The sequence below is a fragment of the Plectrocnemia conspersa genome, unplaced genomic scaffold (assembly GCF_051122295.1).
Source record: "Plectrocnemia conspersa isolate PC_06_02 unplaced genomic scaffold, ASM5112229v1 ptg000011l, whole genome shotgun sequence".
NCBI classification, from domain to species: Eukaryota; Metazoa; Arthropoda; class Insecta; order Trichoptera; family Polycentropodidae; genus Plectrocnemia; species Plectrocnemia conspersa.
The window spans coordinates 3,762,384-3,784,812 of NW_028277175.1; the positions used below are offsets into that span (position 1 = coordinate 3,762,384).

At 28.7% G+C, this 22,429-nt stretch overlaps 1 protein-coding gene across 9 annotated transcripts in view; it reads left to right on the forward strand.

The window, feature by feature from the left end:
- Syt7 (Synaptotagmin 7) overlaps positions 1–20,797 on the forward strand; it is a 589,787-nt gene extending 568,990 nt beyond the window's left edge. For all 9 annotated transcript variants that reach the window (XM_088198058.1, XM_088198052.1, XM_088198055.1 and 6 more), the window contains 3 exons: positions 6,232–6,400; positions 14,390–14,602; positions 16,535–20,797. In XM_088198058.1, coding sequence (XP_088054184.1) covers positions 6,232–6,400; positions 14,390–14,602; positions 16,535–16,635 — 483 coding nt within the window. In that variant the 3' untranslated portion in view covers positions 16,636–20,797. The remainder of the gene's footprint in view (positions 1–6,231; positions 6,401–14,389; positions 14,603–16,534) is intronic.
- The last annotated feature ends 1,632 nt before the right edge of the window (positions 20,798–22,429 follow it).

A 22,429-nucleotide genomic window follows, 5' to 3' on the forward strand; every position in this document is an offset into this window, starting at 1 on the left:
GCGGTTTGATTGGATGGGATGGGATGTAAAATTAAATGATAGAATCAGTTCAGTTGGGTTAAACCATTATTCATTGCGAAGCTACGTTTGTTTTATTTTTTAATAATTATATATTTCTCACTTTTAAAAATTAAAAAAATTATATTGCACACATAAAATAAATAAGCAACACCTTCTATATTTTTTTAATTCTCCAAAGCTATCGCTAATCGTATTTGACAAGCTCGTTTAGAAGCTTGATGGCTCGTGCAATAGTACCGTTCTGACCGCAATGGTCAAGAATAAGGGACGCAATCGCGACTTTCAAGGGCGGTAATGGCGAACCTTTTTACAAAAATTCACAAATATTATTTATCTTTTGTCTAACGAGCCAAACAATTTTTAATGGAAAAAAAAATTAAAAAACATATTTTTTTAGAATTTTATTTTCCAGCTCTTTCAGTCGCCGACTTCCGAGTAGCGGCCACACTGCCACAAATTTCATAATCGCAATTTTTAAATTGTCATATTATTAAAATTACGCTACTGATAATTATAAAAGTTTGTGTGGACGCTCACCAATACAATATCAGTGAAAACTTTTCGGTCGTAAATATTCACTTTACGCAAAATATTTGTCGGCTTTTGCAAAATGCCATAAGGCATAAAAATGATACTTCAGAATACGAACACCACATCTGTGACTATTTTAGAATTTGTCGCCATTGATCCTAAATAAGAATTCGTTATGGTGTGACATTTGTATAAACCGATCTAGGAAAATACATAAGGATGTTCGAAACGATTTTTTTTAGCAAAATCAAGTACCACTAGTTATTTTTTAATTACTTAATTTATTTGAAAAAAATATAATAACGATATCTGTTAGAAGAATATACTATCAAAAATATAATTAATCCCTTTTGGTGCCCTAAAATATTCAAAGATGTCAATAAGAGTCTGTTGAAGTCCCCGATAAGCATGTGGTATTATAACTTGACCACGTGACCACGATGCAGCACTCGACGTGCGTGCTAACAATAGGACGCCTACGCGCATACTGAAATTGAACCGAGTTACTCGTTCTATCTCAGTTTGCGAAACACAATATCATTATCTCTCTCACTTTCGCGACTTAACACGCGAGAGAGCGAAAGGGGAAGTATCTCACCGCTCGCACTCGAAAGAGCAGTTCCGACTTCGGTCTCTTTGAGTCCTTTTGCCGACAATGTTCGGAAGCGCTCGAAGCTGGCCAGTTGACTGAATTACCCCCACTTTATTTCCCGTTCTCGGTAACCTCGGACAACTTCCGAGAGATTTTAAAGCGGGCAGAACTGTAATCCACTATATTTTCCGTCCTTGGCCAACTTTGAGAGTGTAGTGCAGGCATTAGGATTAACTAAATTATTTAAACTGCGTTTATAAATAATTTTATATATTTGATTAATATATAAGCCTTATAATAAGGTGTTAAATAAATAATATATAGAACCAAATATTACACGTCAAACTATCGACACAATTCGAGGAAATTTCTACAGTAATAATAATTCGAAACATACACAAAACGGTCCATTAACCCGCACACACGTCTCTGTATCGGAAAAGTTCTCATATTCAATTTCCTGTCTCCGTCGGTTTAATTAAATTTCTACGTGGGCGAGCAATTCAATCTGCCGTTAATTAATGCAAAGCTGCAGGTTAGAATCCGCATTACGTTAAAACAAACTAATTATCACGTGAAGCATAACGTAGACGTCGAAAACGTGACAGTCGTCGATCGTCTCTAAATCACATTTGAATACTAAATTAATTGAGTGTATGTGATACCGTAACGATATGTTTAACCGTGACAGTTTAACGTATGTCGAGTTGATTCGTTGATATGTTGGTGAAACTATTGATTTCAAATTAATGTATTATTAATAATAAAATTTTGGCAAACACATAAAGAAAAGTTTAAGGGACTCCAATTTGAATTTTAGCAATTAGTTTTTATCGTTATGCTATTATCGTTATTTTCGCTAAACGACGTTTGCGCTCACATCAATTTAGTTTTATAAATTTTGGGCTAAACAACGTTTTAATTTAAAGTTGGGTACGACTTTTTATGTTGCTATTATTTTTGCTATAAATTCATATTCTTATTGGCCGCTAATAATACATTCTTTCTACTATCCTAGTTATTTAAGAATATATTTTAATTTAGATGATTTTTTTTACATACTTTTTGAATTAAAATTTGCTACTCAAAGTCTTGTTAATTATGGGTTTTGCATCTGTTCATACTCCAAATCTTGAGGAAAAATTACTGAAGAATTAATCAATAAGATAAAATTTATTGACGAAGCTGTTTCTATTCCCCTGGCCGTACTCGATTTTTTTATACCTTCTTCTTTTTATTAATTTTTATTTCTAGTATTAAATCTATTGAACAACTTACTCTTCAATATTTATTGAATATATTTTCTTAATAGTATTTTAATAACGTTGACAATGTAATTGCGTAATTTTTTTAATATTTATTTTATAACTAAATATAAAAGTATTTTTTATTATATATTATTATAAATATTTATTAGTGATTATTATTGGTATTTGGTTATTATACTTGATTTTTATATTTGATATTTTGATATTTTATAATTTTTTGTTATGTTTATTATTTTTAAGTATTGTTTTATTTATGTATATATACGTTTTTTATGTTTTATAAATTTAAAATTTGTTTTCGACCATCGTGGCGCATTGGGGTAACCTGTTAGGCCACGATGGTCTTAATTTAATCTAAAAAAATAAAAAAATAAAATAAAAAATAAAATATATTATAAAAAATCTCAGAATTAAATTAATAAATTATCTTTATAAAAACGTTAATAAAAACTAGATTATTAAACATTGTAACTTAACCTACAAGTGTTTCCCAATTAAAGTACATTAAATTTCAACTTGCGATAAACGAGCGATATCTTGTAATACGAGCAGTATGTATTGCGTCACAGTCTCCCCACTAAACCAATGATTTTTCTCGACAATCGATAATTCTTCTCGCAGTAAAGACGTACCTTTTAAAATAAAATTTGTTACTCAAGATCTTGATGGTAATGGGTTTTGCTCTTGGTAATCCTCCAGATCTTAAGGACAAATTACTGCAGAATTAGAGTTTAATAAGATAAACTTTCCATTACTATAACTTAGGGATGGGCAGTTTTTAAAGGCCAAAGGAATAGTCTAATTAATTGAAAATCGAGTATAATTACTTTATATAAACAATTGTAAAAATTTTGATGAAAGTCGCAGGCAGAATTTTTTAAATTATTTTTAAAATTACGAAAGAAAAACATCATATTTTTATGTTGAAAATAAGTTCTTAATTTAAAACAATTTTCTGTATTGTACACTAAGTAATTATTTATTTATAATTATCACCACAAGCATTTCTTTTAATTATACTTAAAATTTAATTAAATGCTTATTTAAGAAATACTAAAAACACGTATTGAGAGAATAAAGTGGATTTAACCTTAATGATCCCTTAAAAATAAATAGTAATAATATTCATTTATCTTTAACATCACAAGACAGGTGGCTCTAATTTGTCATAGTGGTTTAATATCACAGTTAAAAAAAAGTTTGATAGAAAAAATGTGTTTAACATATTTACACAATTATAGAAACTAATGTATTATATTAAAAAAATATTTACATTTTAAATACACTTAAAAATAAAAACACTGTTATTTTTTAATAATTTCTTTAAAATCAGAATCTAAGTCACAGGATAAAATGCGAAGATTTAAATGTAAGTTTTCATCAGATATCTTAAAGCGATATCTTGATTTGTTATAATTAATTACAGAAAAAATCTTTCGCACTGGTACGTCAAACCAACTATAGTTTTTTTAATTTTTTTAAAACGCATAAAAGTGTCAAATCGATATTGTTTTAAATTTGTTAATTTTTAAGAAGATTATCGCATTGTAATTGAATTAATTCTATGTAATTTATTTTTCAGTCGATTTTTCTCCATACATTTTTTTTATATAAAGGCAATTTTTAATACTCCATGTTTTTTAAAATCAAAAATAAATATAACGTACTTGTGATTTTTCAATTATTTATTATTATACATCAATTGAATTTACAAGGTGTAAAAATCACTTTCAATATTTATATTCATAATATACATATATGTATATACTGTCAATATTGATTAATTACAAAGGGTTGACAAATTGTGGTTGTCCTTAAAAGGTAAACCAAAATAATGGAGCACTCTAATAAATGCATTATATATCTTAACACTTAATCGACGGGTCGTTTTTTTGCCACCTGCTGCATGACAACGGATAGTTTTGCAAAAATTTTGTCTTAAAACTAAAAGAAAACATAACTTTTGAATTAAAAGGTATAATAATAATAAAATTTGTTGAAAGTTTTCACTTGTATACATTTTTTAAAGCTAATTATAAATAATTTAATAATTATTTTAATAAAAAAATCATCCGAAAAAAACTTTTTTCAGGACATAATAACTCTGCTATATCAATCATGCAATCTGTAATTAATTAGCCATCTGATACTGATTTATTGGGCTTTAAAATTTTATGTAAATTAAAGTAATTACTCTTAGCTATGTAAGGATCCGTAGAGTTTGCTAAATGTCTGATCTCTCGATTAAAAGTTTCTTTTTACATTATATTTTTTATAAACAGCTAGAATATATTTACATTTCAAACATAAAACATTATGACAAATTTAAACAAAAAATACTGTTAACTATCGGGTGCAGGTGCGCAAATCTGCCTGTCCGTGTCCGATCCGTTCGTTTTAAGCACGGACAGTGGACCGACAAATCTGTGTCTTTTCTCACCACACACGATCAAATTTGTCCGCCAGTCACCCGTCGGATGAGCCCGCGCGTTTATGGCCAGCTAATAAATGTAAAATAATATTAATATTTTAGAATTTTAGAACGATTAAAATTAAGTTTCTATTATTTCTTTGTGGAAATTTGCTTTGATATACAAGCATATTTACTGAACGAATTATGCTCATAAACCGAGGTTCCACTGTATGTTTAAATAAACTAAACTAGCAGATTTTAATTAAATGTACAGTTCTTATAAATAATATTTAAGACATCGTGGTTTGAAGTTTATTTTTGATATTCTATATTTAAACTTTGTATAAAATATAAATCACAATTAGGATAATGATACAAAAATGTCTCTTAAAACAATACAATCCAATTAAAATTGCATGTTTATGTCTTTTTTTTTGTATTTAAATAAGATCAAGCTATTATTAGAGTCTGTAAGGTCTATAATTAATTAAATAATATATTTTTTATTTATTTATTTTATTGATTTATTTAGCTAATATAGCTTATTGTATTTACTCTAACAAAATAAAATTAAAACATACATATCAAATATAACATGAGCAGAAACTAATATAAAATTGCAGGAAGGTGTTTCTTTATTATATTGGAGAAACCCGCTATATTTTATTTTTGCGGTTTGGCTAGGAATATTATTATAAAATTTGACACCTTAGTACAATATTCCTTTATTATATAAGTAGCGTCTATTCAATTGAGTACTTCTTAAAGTGGTGGTGACAAACGGTTAGTGTTCTTTGTGGTCACTTTCAACTGCAAGTGTCACGATCGCATCCCTTGCTCCTTCCGTCGCAGAAAAAATATTATGAAATATTCTAACGTTTAAACCGCAGCCCTAACTTAATTATAATATTGTAATTTATATCTAATTAAATATATTTATAATTTTTTCTGAGCATAGAAAGCAATAAATATTACGTTTAAGCCTTAAAAAAAACAAATAGTTAAAAAGTATTTTATTAAGGGGAGGGATAAACATGTCGTTTGCCTAAGGCGGCAAAAAAATTCTCCAGCTTTATATTATATAAAATATATATCGAAGGAAATACACAAGAAAAGTAAATAGAAGCAACAAAGGGAATCTCCGAGAAACATAAATTACGGCTGAGTGTCGCGCCCACACCGCGGCTACACCCTTTTGCGTGCAAATAAAGTGATTTATATTTTCCATAACAATTATTAAATTGAGACGTGTATTCTCGAGTATCTTCTCCTTCTCTAATTGATGTCTCGTTTTGGTAACGAGTTTCCATCTACGTACTTTGGTGCTGATAACGATAATGAAAGCGAATTATTGGGGTATATTTATTTTATCTGCTCCAATTATGTTTGTATTATTTAATTTTCAGGTCGATCTCAGCGAAAAACCGTCGTTCTGGAAGGCGCTCAAACCTCCAGCCAAGGACAAGTGCGGAGAGCTCCTGACTTCCTTGTGTTACCATCCTAGCAACAGCATCTTGACTTTGACGCTGCTCAAGGCGAGGAATCTCAAGGCGAAGGATATCAATGGAAAATCTGGTAAGTACCATTTAAATTCATAGCTTAAGAACATGAATTTCTTAGCGTTTTATATACTTATTTTTTAATTAAACTAACTATTTATTTTTAATAAATGAAAATCTATAAATATATTACGTTATTTTTTACAACGTAATAAGTAAGCATTTCTTAAATTATTTGGGATACGTTTTCAAATGGTTAAACTTGTAAATGGAGCTAAACACTAATGCGATTGGCTCTTAATTTGCCGTATCTCCTATTTGTATTATAATTTTTATAAGCTGTTTTACTCGTATATATTTCCAATGAGAGTTTAATAGCTAATCTATTTAGACTCGATTTTGTATTGCCTTCTATTTCAGCATCAAAAATTAATAATTCGCCTTATTTGAATCTGAAAATTAATTTCAACTTTACCGTGCCTAACGGAAAATCAAAGAAAAAACACACCCCGTTCGGTGAGACAAGTTTTAATTAACTATTCGAACGAAGCTTATAACTCACTGCCGTTCGGACGTTATGAAAGTGAAGTAACTGAATTATTGCGAAAAACGTTCAAAGGGACACCAGCCGCGTTGGTGCCAGGAACTAAGCGAACTTCCATTAAGTTAATTAAACGGGCTGCGTTGTACAATACGCGCCTACATCCGCATTAATACGACGATATCAAAAGCAAACACGCAAAATGCGTATTTTCGGCCAATAAAACCGTTTTTATAGTTGAACGCGGCCCCAGAGCAGGAAACGGCACGGTCGTTCAGCGCACGATGGCTAACTGACCCTCGAAGGGTCATGTAGGATTCACGTATTTCATATTATAGCGTAGATAGAGTTTGGGACTCGCAACAAGGATACGAAACAAGTATATGTTGAATTTGCGTTGTTACGATACCCTGCACAAATTGCATTATTCGACAATATAAATATCATATCTTCTCTATACTTTTAAAATAACACTATCAAGATCAATGGTATAAGTTGATGACTCATACCTGAAATACCTGGATTCGAATCTCTTTGAATACTGCTTTTAAATCTCTGTAGGAGATCGATATTGGTTTTCTAATCTTGCAGATAAATATCGTGACAAATAACTGAAAAATTTTATTACTTTAAGATTTATTTATGTTACTGATTCAAAGACATTGATTTTAATCTGGTTTTTGTTGTGTTTACCTCGTTGTAATTATTGTTATTTTTAGGCGCTACAGCCTACCGGTAGTATAGACAAATAAAACATTCAAAACCGGTATTACTGGTAATGACATTATTATTTTTTTTTAAAAAGTTGAGGGTCCGGTATTCGCACACTTGTAAGCTTTGGTACCTCACGACAGTGAAGTATCGAATAATAATACCGAGTAATAGTTTTCGAAAATTCGTGCGGCAAATCTTACTGCTTTTGGAACAATGAATCTAGGACAACATCAACGTTGACAAAATATCGTTTTTGATCGATCGCTTGTGGATGTCTGATATATTATTCATTATGTTTTATTAGTTATGATTATCTAAAAAAAAAACTTATGAGAAAGGAGTGCGTAGAAAATTTGCTCAAAATTCGACATATTTTTTTTATAAAACATTGTTATATGATTGGTGATTGTGATATTTTTATGTTTGAGATGTGATTTCTTTATATTATATTATATTATTTTGATTAATTAAAACATTTAATATTAGCTAGTTGTCGGTACCTCACTGTCGTGAGGTACCGCAGCTCGTGAGTTTGTGTGTGTAGCGGACCCACAACTTTTGTGTTTTTAATTTAATTTTTGCTTCGTTCTGATTTTTTTAATTATACATATTTAAACTATGTCATAGCTGTTTTTAAAAAGTTGAACTATAAATGAAATAAAATATATTTATTTTATTGATATTCACCGGTTAGGTTAGTTCAGTTATAATTTAAGGCTCGTATTTTCCGGGTTAGACTTTTAATACAGTAGAATCTAGAATGTATATGAAGTAGTTAAGAAAAGCAGCCATCAAAATACGAAAATCTATTTATTGTCTCTATTATTGTCTAAATAAGTTTATTGTTAGTATTAAACTATGTGTATTTGCTTATTAGTGTTTTGCTATTTTTTGTGTTATTTATTTTGCTGTTATATGATGGAGTGGATATTTATGTACAACGTTTCTTTCATCTGCTTAAAAGACTTTCCAGACGTAATAAATAATGTCAAGTAACTGAATTTGATATAATTCAGTTCGTTTATTTTTATTTTTTTATCTATATTTTTCCATAATATTTACTGTTGAAATTTTTAAACCATATATTCGATTATTTCTGCCGTAAAAATTTAGGAAATTTTTACTTTAAAGACGTATTTAAAAATTGTAAAAAAAAATTACTATAATAGGAAGGGCAAATAATATTTTTGCCCTAAAGCACAAACTTCTTTAACCACGACACTGATAAAGATTATTATATATAATACGAATCATGCATTACACGTGTATATAATAATAATTTGATTAATGTGTTACACGTGTATGTAATGTGTTATGGTGACAACATCCAGAGTCTAATATAATACTGAGATAAACCTATAATTATTTTCGTGTCAACTATATACATTACATTAAACTCAAACCCGACAAAATAATATTCTCAAAATACTTGAAATTCTAAAATTGCACAAGCTGCAATTTTTAGCAATATTTAAAAATATTTAATAATTGCTTCGTTTCTAATTTATTATTAAATTATATAGAAATAGTGTTTTCCGAAGGTGAGCAATAAAAAATTTTGGCGTTGAAAAGTGAGCGATAAGTCTATTAATTTATGTCCTACACAATATTGTACCCCAAATTTAGAATGTTAATTCATCTAGTTTTCACATTTAAGATATCACCCTTTATGTAGATTATACCAGCAATACTTAATCAGTTCATTACCACTGTGTTTTATCAGTTCGGCGGAGTGACTTATTATTTTTTATCTCGATTTAATTAGACTACAAATATTCACAGTTTTAAGCTATTTAATTATCGAATATTAAACGATAACATGTTATTATATATTATATTCGTATTTTTTTAAAGGAACGAAAAACGTATTTTAAATAATTAAATCAAGTAATTAAAAGGTTAAGATATTATAAAGTAAACATCGTCTTTGTAAACATCAAATTTTTTTGTTTCGCTGATTTCAATCTAAAAGAAAAAAATCATGTAATTTTTAATTTGACAATCAACTCAATTTAACACTTAAATTAAGCAGTGTCAGTTAAAGACATTATTTAAAACATGCATGTATTAGTATCAGATTTGATGGAACCTAAGATGTAAATCTACATATTTTAGTTGTTAACAATGTCTTATACCTCTGATAATCCATTACAGTCTTGGTATCTAATTACTATCTACAAATTGCTTCTGAAAATGTACCCCTGTCTTTGCTGCGATATTAGTGGATTTGTACCATTCGTAACATCTGGTGTTAGGCTCTGGCCGATTTCGAAACGTTCCGAAAATGATAAAGGTTAATGGGATGTGCAAATGTGTACGTGTCTATGTATGTACCGTATTTGGACAGGCCTTTGTTGCTTTTAAGCTTCTCGGATGGCGTTGCTGAAAAAGCTACGAATGAGCGCTTTCAGCGCTCTGAAACGAAACGTATTAAATTCTTGTAAAGGTCGCTTCTATGGCGTATTTTGAATATCGGAATTTTAGAGCAAATTTGAATAAAATTAGATCGGAAGTAGCATTTTCTTTATCAGCACATTGATAGTAGCCAAAAGAGCAAAAATATTTCGATCGTATTGTATTCATTTATAGCTATTTATTTATTAGGAGCAGCGATTTTAATGTTATATATAATATTAGGTTAACCTGAAATTGATGTTGGTGCTATTCAAATTTAAGTTCTAAGAGTCAGTTGTGCTTTGGCCTTTGATGTTTTGATATACATCCAGACTCCAAAATTTTTATGAATTTATTTCTCAAAAATAGCAATTTCGCTAATAAAAATATTTGTAAAGTGGTAGGTGATTTATTAGATATCTATAAATAGCAATGATAATTTAAAAAAAATCTATAGCAAGGATAGTAAAGGTCAGCAATGATGTCCTGTCTGCAGAAATAGAAGCAAATCCTACTCAAATATATTTTATAGCACGTATTTTTACTGCGACTTTAAATTAATTTTCATATTACGATTCACATGCTTTAGAACTTTTTCTAAAAAAAATCATGTTACTAGAGTAGATTCAGAAGTGATATGAATTAGTTCTAAAACTTCATTTTTATATAAAAATTAGTAAAACAGATGATGCTTTTGATTGTGTGTGTCAAGCGTGAAATTTAAATTTCATCGATAGAAAATTCGTATTGCATGCAAGCTTTTTATTTACGTCACGTACGTAAAAAAAGCTACGAAGCTGCCTTTATGGTAATCGTTACGTGACTGCAACAAACACTATGCGCTTTTCCAATATCACGTACATTTTAACGTCTACAATAGCATCCATATCCTAAGGCCACATTTGCATGACATACTAGGTTGTAAAATAAAGTAAAATATAATAATAGCAGTACAATAATTCAAGCCCAGTCGAGCGATTCTCGTAAATTTTCATTAAAAGTAGACAACGAGCGTTGCAAGGCGATAAATATAATATGTTACGGTAGCTTTATTTTTTTTTAAAGTATACGAGAAATATTTTTATTATTATATAACGTGTCAATGGTATTTAATTTGATTTAATATAATGTCTTTTTTATATGATTATATTGCGCAACAATTGAATTTACAGTTAGTATGTTTAAGTTAATATATTTTAAGTTAGAACCTATTTCCATTTCCAAATGATGTAGATGTCTCCATGGGGTTGAATTTTAACGTGAAGAGAGAAGCGGTGGCTTCTGTGATCTGCTCTGTCTGTAATTGGTCTACATTTTCTTGGTCTAAATCAGTGTTTTTTAATGAATTTTCGAAAACAATGTTAAAGAATTTTCACTTTTCGAAAAATTTGCTGATTTTTTGTGTTTTTCCTAAAAAAAAAATCTTACAAATATTTCAATATTTTAATACCGCTGAATTTTTAATGCCACTGCATACTATGGCTCCGTTCCAGATGTTTGAAATAATGCATGCTTTCTTGGAAGCTTTTAATAGAGGTTGGAAGTATTTAAATGGCAAAAAATATTCACTACTTTCTCAACTTATCTTTGCTTTAGTAAACCAAAAACTACATTAAAATTCAGATAAAAAAACTTCTTAACGTGGGAATCGTCAGATTGCAAAAATGTATGGAGGTTTTCAGTGAAGTTACATCGTAAAATTTGTAAATCTTGTATATTTATTAATAACAAGTTATAATATCTTTATATTGCTTAAACTATTAAAAATATAAATTAGCAACAGATTCTCCATAATTTTAGTATAAATACAGGAGCCCAAACATCTTTGCAGCTCGACACTCAAAATATCATTCGCGTTCATTATAATAAATCATCATCTTAATAAAGTTTTCTTTAGCAATCATTCAGTCACATACAATATATTAAATATATTTTTTTTATTTATTAAAATTTCTTAAAAATTCTCGATAAAATCAGGAAGTAAAACCATAAAAAACAGAATGCTAAATTTTTCAAGCTAGAAGTTATTTTTGGGTATTGTATATCAGTCTTTCATACACATGACTCCTTCAGAGGAAGACTAAGGGTTCGCCCACATTTACTGGTCTATATGTTAACAATGCGTTTATTTTACCAAATGACACTGGCTGTGTCACTTGGTAAAATTTAATAATTTCAATTTAATTTCTCTTGAAATTGATGACCGATTTATGGTTTTGTGATCTGATCTGTGATTTACGGATTGCATGTGTGTGTTGTCATACGCGTTAAGCCCATGTTTTTTTTATTATAGGTGCTTTAAAAGTTTTCTCGGCTGGTATGACATTTAGATATACCGACCTGCTGATGTTTTTGACCTTATAACGTAGTATTTAGATTTCCAAACTCAGCGCATACATTTGCCTTTATGAATTCCAAGATAGGATGCATTTATTAATTCCAGGATGGTTTATTTAATAAATTGAAGGTCGTTTTTATAACATATTTATTTGAATTGAATTGTATTTCTTTTAACTTTTTTCCAACGTGACTCATTGGGAAAACCTGTTAAATCATGATGGTATGATTTGTAAATAAAAAATGTCGCAAATAAATTGAATAATTATAGACAATTCACTCCTGTTTTCTATTAATTTTGACAAGTAGTATGTGTTTTTTTAGTTAGATCATCATAATACAATTATAATAGCATTTAAATAAGTATGATACGGTAGATCGTAGCGTCTTTAAATATTTTCTGGAATTTAGGTGAAGCGAAGTATAGTCCGTCCAAGATATGAACGCTCATTGCTACAGTATTGGTGAGAGAATATAATAGGGTGACACGTGAAATTCAACGTTTTATTAATTTTTTCTATTTTAACTTAATTTGTTGAAGATAATGAAAAATATCACTTTCTTACTTATTTTATTTATTTATATACAAATTTAACTCAAAAATATAATAGCAGTTTTGGAATCACTCTTCAGGTTGAATATCTGTTTAATATAATATTTAAAAAAAACTAGTAGAATATTTACACAACATGACAATAATTTAAAATAAAAATATAACATATTATAATTTTTAATTCAATTTCCAACGTATGGTCACCCTACCCTTAAAACAGCCCTGATTTAGTACTGGTAACATTCTCCTATCGGTGTAAACAAATTCGCAGAAAACTGTATATGTATGCATGCATGCGTACACGCACCCTTGTTTCCAACACAACGATGATGAGCGTTAACATCTTGGACGGACTATACTCTTTATTATTAGAATGCATTTAAATAAAAGTTTCATGATATCTGTATAAGATAAGTACGAGTCATATTTGTATTTGTAATTTAGTGCATTTTAGGAACTTTCAGATACAATTCAATGCATTATTGACGTAACGTCTTACTAAATGAAGCATATTTTTAAAGAGCGGTGACGACAATCTGTCAAAGCTTGGCGACTTTTAGCTGCAAACTGTCTCTAGAGAGTCGCGAACACGTCCTTTATTCTTGATTTTATAGCTCCTTAACGAGCTTGCCAAACACAAGGATGTTTTTGGCGATATCCATGAGGATCTGAAAAAATATATGGGATGCTGCTCATTTATTATTTATTTTTAAAAATGTTTTACTGCTGTATTTATTATTGTTTAATATGATCGGCATTATGGCGCATTGGGGAAACCTATCCAGTCATGATGCTCATGTTTAAAATTAAAAATCAAATTAAAATTGAATTACTGTTTTTCCGCAGGAATGACTAAAAAGAGACGCAAAGGGAAATCTAGCATTCAGTTTTAAAGGCGCAATAATAATTGTAAAATGCTCCTTTATTACACACGTGACCGAAAAGAGTCATTTGCGAAATTCTCGCGTCACACAATAGCATTATAAAGCTTGCGGCCCGAGGCTTAAAGCGAACAGCAAACGTTTCGTCGTAAACTTCTCGTTTGCGAAGCTTATATTTGTTATTTCCCGTCGCTGGTTCGTTTGCGAATATAACCGAATTATATATGTTGCGAAATCATAAATCTCATTTTGGACCAATTTGGCGTCAATTTACTGCGCACAAATCGGACAAAGTCAAAGAGACCGAATAATTGCTACAGAACGAATGATATACGCATGTATTTATTAAAATTTAAATATAATACATAATAATTATGGAACCACTGATATAGACGCACTAATTCTAACGATAAATACAAAAATAATCTAATAAATTCCGGCATTGCCGAATCTAAGCGTATATGCGAAGGGGTAACCGAAGGTAGCAATAATTTCCGAAGCCTTATTTCCTTTTCATCCCTTAATTTATATTCCAGCGGATATGTGGCCTTGTTTATGTATTGATCAGAACCCAATTTTGGATGAACGTAAACATAAATATTCATGCGAAAATATATAGCTAATTTGTAAATATTTATATTTCAGATCCGTATGTGAAAGTTTGGCTGCAGTTTGGAGATAAACGCATTGAAAAACGCAAGACTCCGATCTTCAAGTGCACACTGAACCCGATCTTCAACGAGACGTTTAGCTTTAACGTACCATGGGAGAAGATCAGAGAATGCTCGTTAGACGTAATGGTCATGGACTTTGATAACATCGGACGAAATGAGCTGATAGGAAGAATTTTACTTGCAGGTATGTTGTTCTTACATCACAATATCTACAGTTATTGTAAAAAAATCTTTTAAGATCTTGTGACTTTAAATTATTTCTCTATCTCTTAAAAATAAAACAAACCTAACTTCAATGCTAATAATAAAACTTGAGTCTATTAAAAACAAATATCACCTTACTTAAGCTATTGTACGTATAATAGTTATTATTGCAGATTTATTTTTTAAATATAATATAAAAGTAAAGTGAGTTATATTTTACAAGTATACTTTAATGCATGCACTACACTCTCTGAAAGTCTGGAAGGACGGAGAATATAGTGGGTTACTTCGGTCGAGTTCGGTCTAAAATCTCTCGGAAGTTGTCTGAGGTTACCGAGAACGGGAGGTTAAGTGGGGGTAACTCTGTCGACTTGGCCAGCTTCGAGCGCTTCCGAACATTGTCGGCATTATTTTCCGAGTCAAAGGAACCAAAGTCGAAGCTGCTCTTTCGAGTGCGAGCGGTGAGATACTTCTCCTTTCGCTCTCTCGCGTGTTAAGTGACGAGAGTGAGAGAGATAATGATATGGTGTTTCGCAAACTGAAATAGAACGAGTAACTCGGTCCAATTTCAGTATGCGCGTATGCGTCCTATGGTTAACACGCATGTCGAGCGCTGCATCGTAGTCACGTGGTCAAGTTATAATACCACATGTTAATCGGGGACTTCAACAGACTCTTACTGACATCTTTGAATATTTTAGGGCACCAAAAGGGAATAATTATATTTTTGATAATATATTCTTCTAACAGATATCGTTATTATATTTTTTTCATATAAAATTAAATAATTAAAAAATAATTAGTGGTAGTAAATTTTGTTAAAAAAAATCGTTTCGAATATCCTTATGTATTTTCCTAGATCGGCTTATATAAATGTCACACCATAATGAATTCTTATTTAGAATCGATGGCGACAAATTCTAGGATAGTCACAGATGTGGTGTTCGTATTCTGAAGTATAATTTTTATGCCTTATGGCATTTTGCAAAAGCCGACAAAGTTTTCACTGATATTGTATTGGTGAGTGCTAACACAAACTTTTATAATTATCAGTAGCGAAATTTTATTAATATGAATATTTAAAAATTGCGATTATTTGGCACATTTTTCGATCGCGCGCAAATATGCCAGCTGTACGTGACAGCAGCCGCCGTGCGAACGTCATTCAAGCCCGCCGTCCGGACGGTATATGAAATTTCTAACTTCCAAAGAGTGTAGTGCAAGCATAACAATATAAACATATCTTACTAATATGTAAAATAGTTTTAAAAAAATTGTGGTTTAATTTTAACTTGTTTTTATTCATTTTTACATCATTTTGACTTTAGACTTTAAAGGGTTACCATTGTGAAAGTTGTGTGAGAATATTAAATTTTGTATTGCCAATTTTTTAAGTTATCTTTAATCGTTGCTATATTTTTTTCAGTCATTAAATACTAAAACTTTGAAATCGTGTCTATGTACAATTATTGTGCGAAATTATATTTTTTTTTTTGCCACATGTAAAGTGTTTCCAGATGTTTTTAAGTTATGGCAAGCTTAGTTAAAATTAAAAAAAATATTCAAAATCTACCCTAAAAAAATATCACAACCCAAAAATTAGTTTCACCTAACGTTTACATTCATAAAACTATATTTATATATTTAAATTATATTATTTTTAAGCACTATATATAAGACTTATAAATTATAATACACACTTGCATTTATATTAAATGGAGACTGTACTATTTATTTATTTATCTTTTTCTCACGTAATTCTTAACCAAAATATATTTCGTTACAAATTAATCAGATTTTAATCGTGTAGCTTTATTTATTTTTTCATATAAGACTGGATCTAAAATTCTTACTAGAGATATTTTGAAAAAAATCAATCATTATTTTTGACTCGTTTTTTTATGCATTTCAGGAAAGAACGGTTCTGGTGCTTCAGAGACAAAACACTGGCAAGACATGATAACCAAACCGAGGCAAACAATCGTGCAATGGCATCGGTTAAAACCGGAGTAAGACTGCATGACTCGACATCATCGCTTGAACTCATCGTATAACCAACCTTCTGCTCGGGCTGCAGCATCGCTACCAACCCAAAACTGATCTCAGGAGTCACGTTCTCTATAATATAAATATCATATGATAAACTCAATTATACGAGCTGTGGTAAATTATGTAAAGACACACCTTTACATAAGACTAGGATACTAGTGCATCAGAAAAATAATAAAAAAAAATATATTCCAAGTCAATGTATCATCTATTTGATTTTCGCTTGTTAACTAACTACTCTCTGTATATGTATGTATATGTATATAAGTATCTATACATACACATTAAAAACATGTATGATTTTAGCTTAATGTTAGTGTTAAACAAAATCTGGCTGTTATAAATGAAAAATGAGTTTTAATTATTGTATTAATATTAAACTGTATATTTACCACATCTCAACGCCAGGAGCAGGGATCCTGTTGAAAAAATAATAGTTATCGTATAAGCTCTCGCTATTTATCATTGTATACACATAGATACTTAACTGTGGATTATATTTTTTTAGTATTTTATAAGCTTTCTGTGTCAGCATCTACGATGTTAAATCATTAATTGTTGATTAATCTCTCATCTAAGTGTCTGTCGATTCATCATGGATTTTAAATCTATATATTATAAAATATATATGTAGCAACATCAAAATGCTCAGATATATATAAAAATATATATATTTGAATAAGGTAGTGTAGAAAGGCAATATATATTAAATTAACCCTTGTAAGCCAAAGATTTTAGGTTTTAAAACCCATCTTCTGCAGCTTGTCTAGTTAGCGTGATTATTTTAATTCAATATCTGAAATGCTTATGATTATATATGGTGAAAAAAATCAATATAATCTTCTTAATCGGTGTGTATGTATGTTTATGGTATATATTTAAAAAAATACAGTATAAATTCATCTTCATGGTAAATTTGAGTTTTTAAACTATATAAATCGGTCGCTGTTTCTATTTTAAACGCTTGTATATTTTATATAGTAAAAGTCTATTTATATTTTTTATCAAAAAAAAAAAACAGATTTATTTTCAATGCTTTTTAAATTAAAAAAACATATATTTACTGAATTGAAGACTTATATATCAGACAAATTATTATATATTATATTTGTGGATATGTTTTTTATTTACAATGAAAAAAAATGTTATTTCATATTCATCACGAGTTTAAAAATTGAAATAAATAAATAAAAAACACTTGGTATTCTAAGAACAAAAAATGTTTAGTGAATAACTGTTGATTAATTGTAGCGCTTAAGTGAAAATTATTTATATATATATATAAATAAATATATTTATGATATATTATAGGTTTGGTATATATATATATTATATTCGTACATTCATTAATTTGTATACATGTACATGTTCATATGTAATCATGACTTTTATCAAAAATGAAAATGAGTGGCTTTTTCGTAATAAAAACACATTAGTATTATGTAAAGCGTAAGATTTGTACAAAATTAATGTAAAATTTTAATAAATTGGCGTCGCATTGAATGAGCGAACATCTTGTGAAATATTGGATTATGAAGTTAAGATTTTTTCTTACGATTAGGTCAAATATTTATTCTGAAACATTTTTTAGAAAATACTTCTATACAATACTATATACATATCCGAAATAAATTAAAATTTTAATCAAAACCAAACTTTTTATCTATATATTTATTTGGAAATTTTAAGAATTGGATTCAATGCGTATAGAGAAAGTCTGAAATGCGTAAGAAGCAGATTTATTATTGCTGTTTTAAACCTCTTTTTTTTTAAATCATCATCCTCATGCTGTTTATTTGTTATTTTAATTTTATATTATCATACGTATATGTATTGGCTATATATGATTCCATGCAATTGTTCGAACAATGTAAGAAATATTTTTTTTAAAGGCGAAAAGATGTATTTTTACATGACGGGGAAAAAAATATTTAACGCAAAATTATTTTAAAAATGGTGATCGATGAATTAGATGTTAATGAACTAGAGGTTAGCATATTAGCGCATAAACTTATCGTTGTAATAACATATGTATTTACTGTAGTGCCTGCAATTTTGTGTGTCACAAGTTGCGTGATGTTTGATTTTGACATTTTTTTTTATAACCAAAATTAATTTATGCGCTATTTCTCGATGTTTAAACCGTGAGAATGATTGCAGATTGGAAAATCATATGCCAAATATTTACGGTGTGTAAAAAGCTGTTGAAAACAATAAACAATTATGACAATCCATTTTAACTGAGTGACTGAACCGCTGACGAGCGCGATCTTATAATAAATCATTGTTAAAATGGACGACAATCAAAAAATAACCGAGTTTAAAAATACACAATTTTGGGTGCGACAATGTGATTAGAATTATGAAAAAGAATGCTCATAATATGTATATGTAATTCAGAGTCGTATCAAAAGGATTATAAAAACGCCTAAGGCGCAAAATTCCTTCAGACAACTCTGAATAATAAAAGAAAATTTAGATCGGTGCACATGAAATGTCGGAATCCTCAACTATATATATATATAAAAAAAATATTTTGAAAGATAATTTTCTTTTTGTGTTTCTTAATAATAACATATATTATATTAACAATATATATACAAAATAAATTATTATTTAACATTAAACGATACAGTGTTGCTACAAAACCGACATTTTATACGCACCAAACTATAAGTAATATGTAAATAATGTTGGTTAAAAAATACAACTTTTAAACTAATCGCACATCACTTATGATCTTTGTGGTCAATTAAGATGATGAACCAATGTTATACGTGTTGTTTTCATCTACTTAAACTATTTGTTAAATTGTCATAAAAGCAAAAGTAACACATTCAATTACCCAATGAGTTCACGTATGTTTTATATTATTATTACTGTGGCCAAATATTAACCGTAGATGGACAAATAAAATCGTAGTTGAAAAGTTAGTTACGATTATTATTATTATATTAAAAATATGTGTGTAATACGAATTCAATAGATAAACAATGGTTTAACGCATCTGTTTAGAACATAACAAGAGCTTATTACAAACAAATGGTATATAAAGTTATATATGTATATTATTAAAGGCATGTTTATTTTATTGTGTTTGTGAATCGACGATTTTTAAGGTTTAAATTAAAAATTGTCGAAGATGATGATTCATTTTAATTAAAATCACATGGAGAGCGTTTTTAATAAATAAAAAAAGTAAATGACAAAGTACCTTCATCATAGGAGTTATATTTGTTACTAGAATATTATGAAATATATATATATCATAGAATACATTTATATTAGAAGAGTTTTATAAACAAAAAAAAAACAAATTTTTGCTAATCGGATACATATATATGTATGTGTGTATATGTATATATATTTTGTTATAAAATTCGAGAAGCTTCTTATTATTATATACACATTAATATATCACATTTTTATCATTTAAGTAAAATATTATATGTTATTGAACATTTGTATTATTATATTAAAATAATGTTTGTTGTGATGCACAATTTTAATTTATTTGTGGTTAAGTTTAACTGTCGTCTGATTGATTTGTGATAACTTATTTTTGCATTAAAAATGTGCTATGTATAAAAACATAGAAAACTGTGTAAATAAGTGTTATACTAGATTACATATATAGTTCTAGTCGATCATCAAAAATGTAACAAGAGTCATTAGATATCAGGATGCTCATTATAACATACATTATAAAGGGCTGCCAAAATTATATATTAAATTTGTGTACCGATTTTGATTCACTAAAATATGGTAGCCCTATATATTACTAGAGGGATTTACAAAAAATATACATCTTAAATTATGGTTATCTAATGGCATCTTGAAAGCTAAATACAAATGATATTTATATAACTAGTGCATAGAACATATATCTAGACACTATATATTTCATTTAATCTAGAACTTTTCAAATGTTCTTAGATAACCAGTATTAGAGTTTGTATATATTATTTTGAAACCCTCTGGGTATACATATATATTTGATTGTAGCCAATATTCATATTAGCATGGTATAAAAAACATTGAATAATAAATTAATACTTACTTATTATACATTGTATTAATTATTGTGGAGTTATATTTCCAAATAAAAAATGTATTTCAGTTAAAATAGTTTGTTTTATTTTCATATTTTTTGTGGCGACATCTGTTAAAATAAAATTATAAATATAGTATATATTTGAACTAAAACAATATTTTTAAATAAATTACTTTTTAATACCGCCAGAAGATGTCAGTAGAAAACCACTAAATAAATTATCAAAAAATATTATTTATAGTATTGCTATGAGAATAAATAAAAACATTAAAAGAAATATTGCTATTTTAATGATGTATGGGTTTTTACAATGAACCTTTAGAAAGCTACAATTGTTTAACTATATTTGGCAACACCCAATAATTTGTTACTATAACCATGCAGACTTTAAAAAGTCATTATCATTAATTGGCACAACATACAAACTCTTCGCATTCCCAAAAAAAATACGTTGTTATTGTTGTATATATACTTTGTAATTATCGAACGGTCGCCCACAAATGGCAACTCAAAAAAAACTTTTTTGAATTTTTTATTTTTAAAGATTATTTTTTTGACAAAAAATATAAAATTTAAATAAATATATAATATTTTCTGTGGCGTTAGGGTACAGTGCAAATAGCCACCAGATAGAGTGCCAAGCGATACGACGCATATCGCGTACTCGCTCAGTCTCTTAACGACTGCCGGACAATCAACACGTGTGCCGTGGCTGAAGGATGACTTACGACTTGCGATTTCCAATATAGATTGGAACATAAAAAATCACGAGTTTTTGCATATTAATAAAGTATTTTAAATTAAATATTCATATTATTAAAAATTCGTATAATTAATTCATATATAATCATATAATTAAAGTTTTTCATAACTATTTTTAATTAAAAAATATTTATACTCACATGCATAAATAAAACTATTGTCTCATAAAATTATGTATTTTATTTAGTCCTTCATAAAGCTAAAATCATACGCGCAAATTTTTATTTCAGCTACGTTAACGATTAAAAAACGTCTATTCATAGTCAAATATTAAAATAGTTGCTCACCACAGCTTAACAATAACGCGATTGCCTCTAAATTTCTTTTCACCCCATCAGTCAGCTTTATTGGAAAAAAAAACAGTATAAATAATGTGATACTTATTAAAGAACAAATCACTTACGAAGTCATTCAGTGAACACAGACTCATTAACTTGATAACGAGGAACCAGAGACCAGAGACTCGATTCTTACATTTGCGAGGCTTTTCAACTCTTCTTTATTTACACTATCACTCTCTTTAATTTGTATTAAATTAATAAACTGTAATTAAACAGCTCTTCCGACGTCTAACTGCTCGCAAACTCCAAAAATATCATAGCAGCATTGCGACAGGGACAACAGCCATGTTAAAATGATATGGCATTTACATAATCTTAAGAAGCAATTAAGCTACAGGAAAATAGAAACAACACCTGAAAATGAATTAATTACTGTGAGTGTTTTTTAATCATATTTAGTATTTTCTACTTTATGTATAAATAATTATTATTGTTTTTCTTTATTTTAAAGGTAAGTGAAATTATTATTACTACTTTAAATTTAAAAAAAAGTATTACCTACTGTGTCCATTTCAACAGTAACATGATTTTAAAAATATATTATGTTTTGATTTATTACCATTATTTTTTTATTTAAACTTATACCTAAAAATAAAAGGAG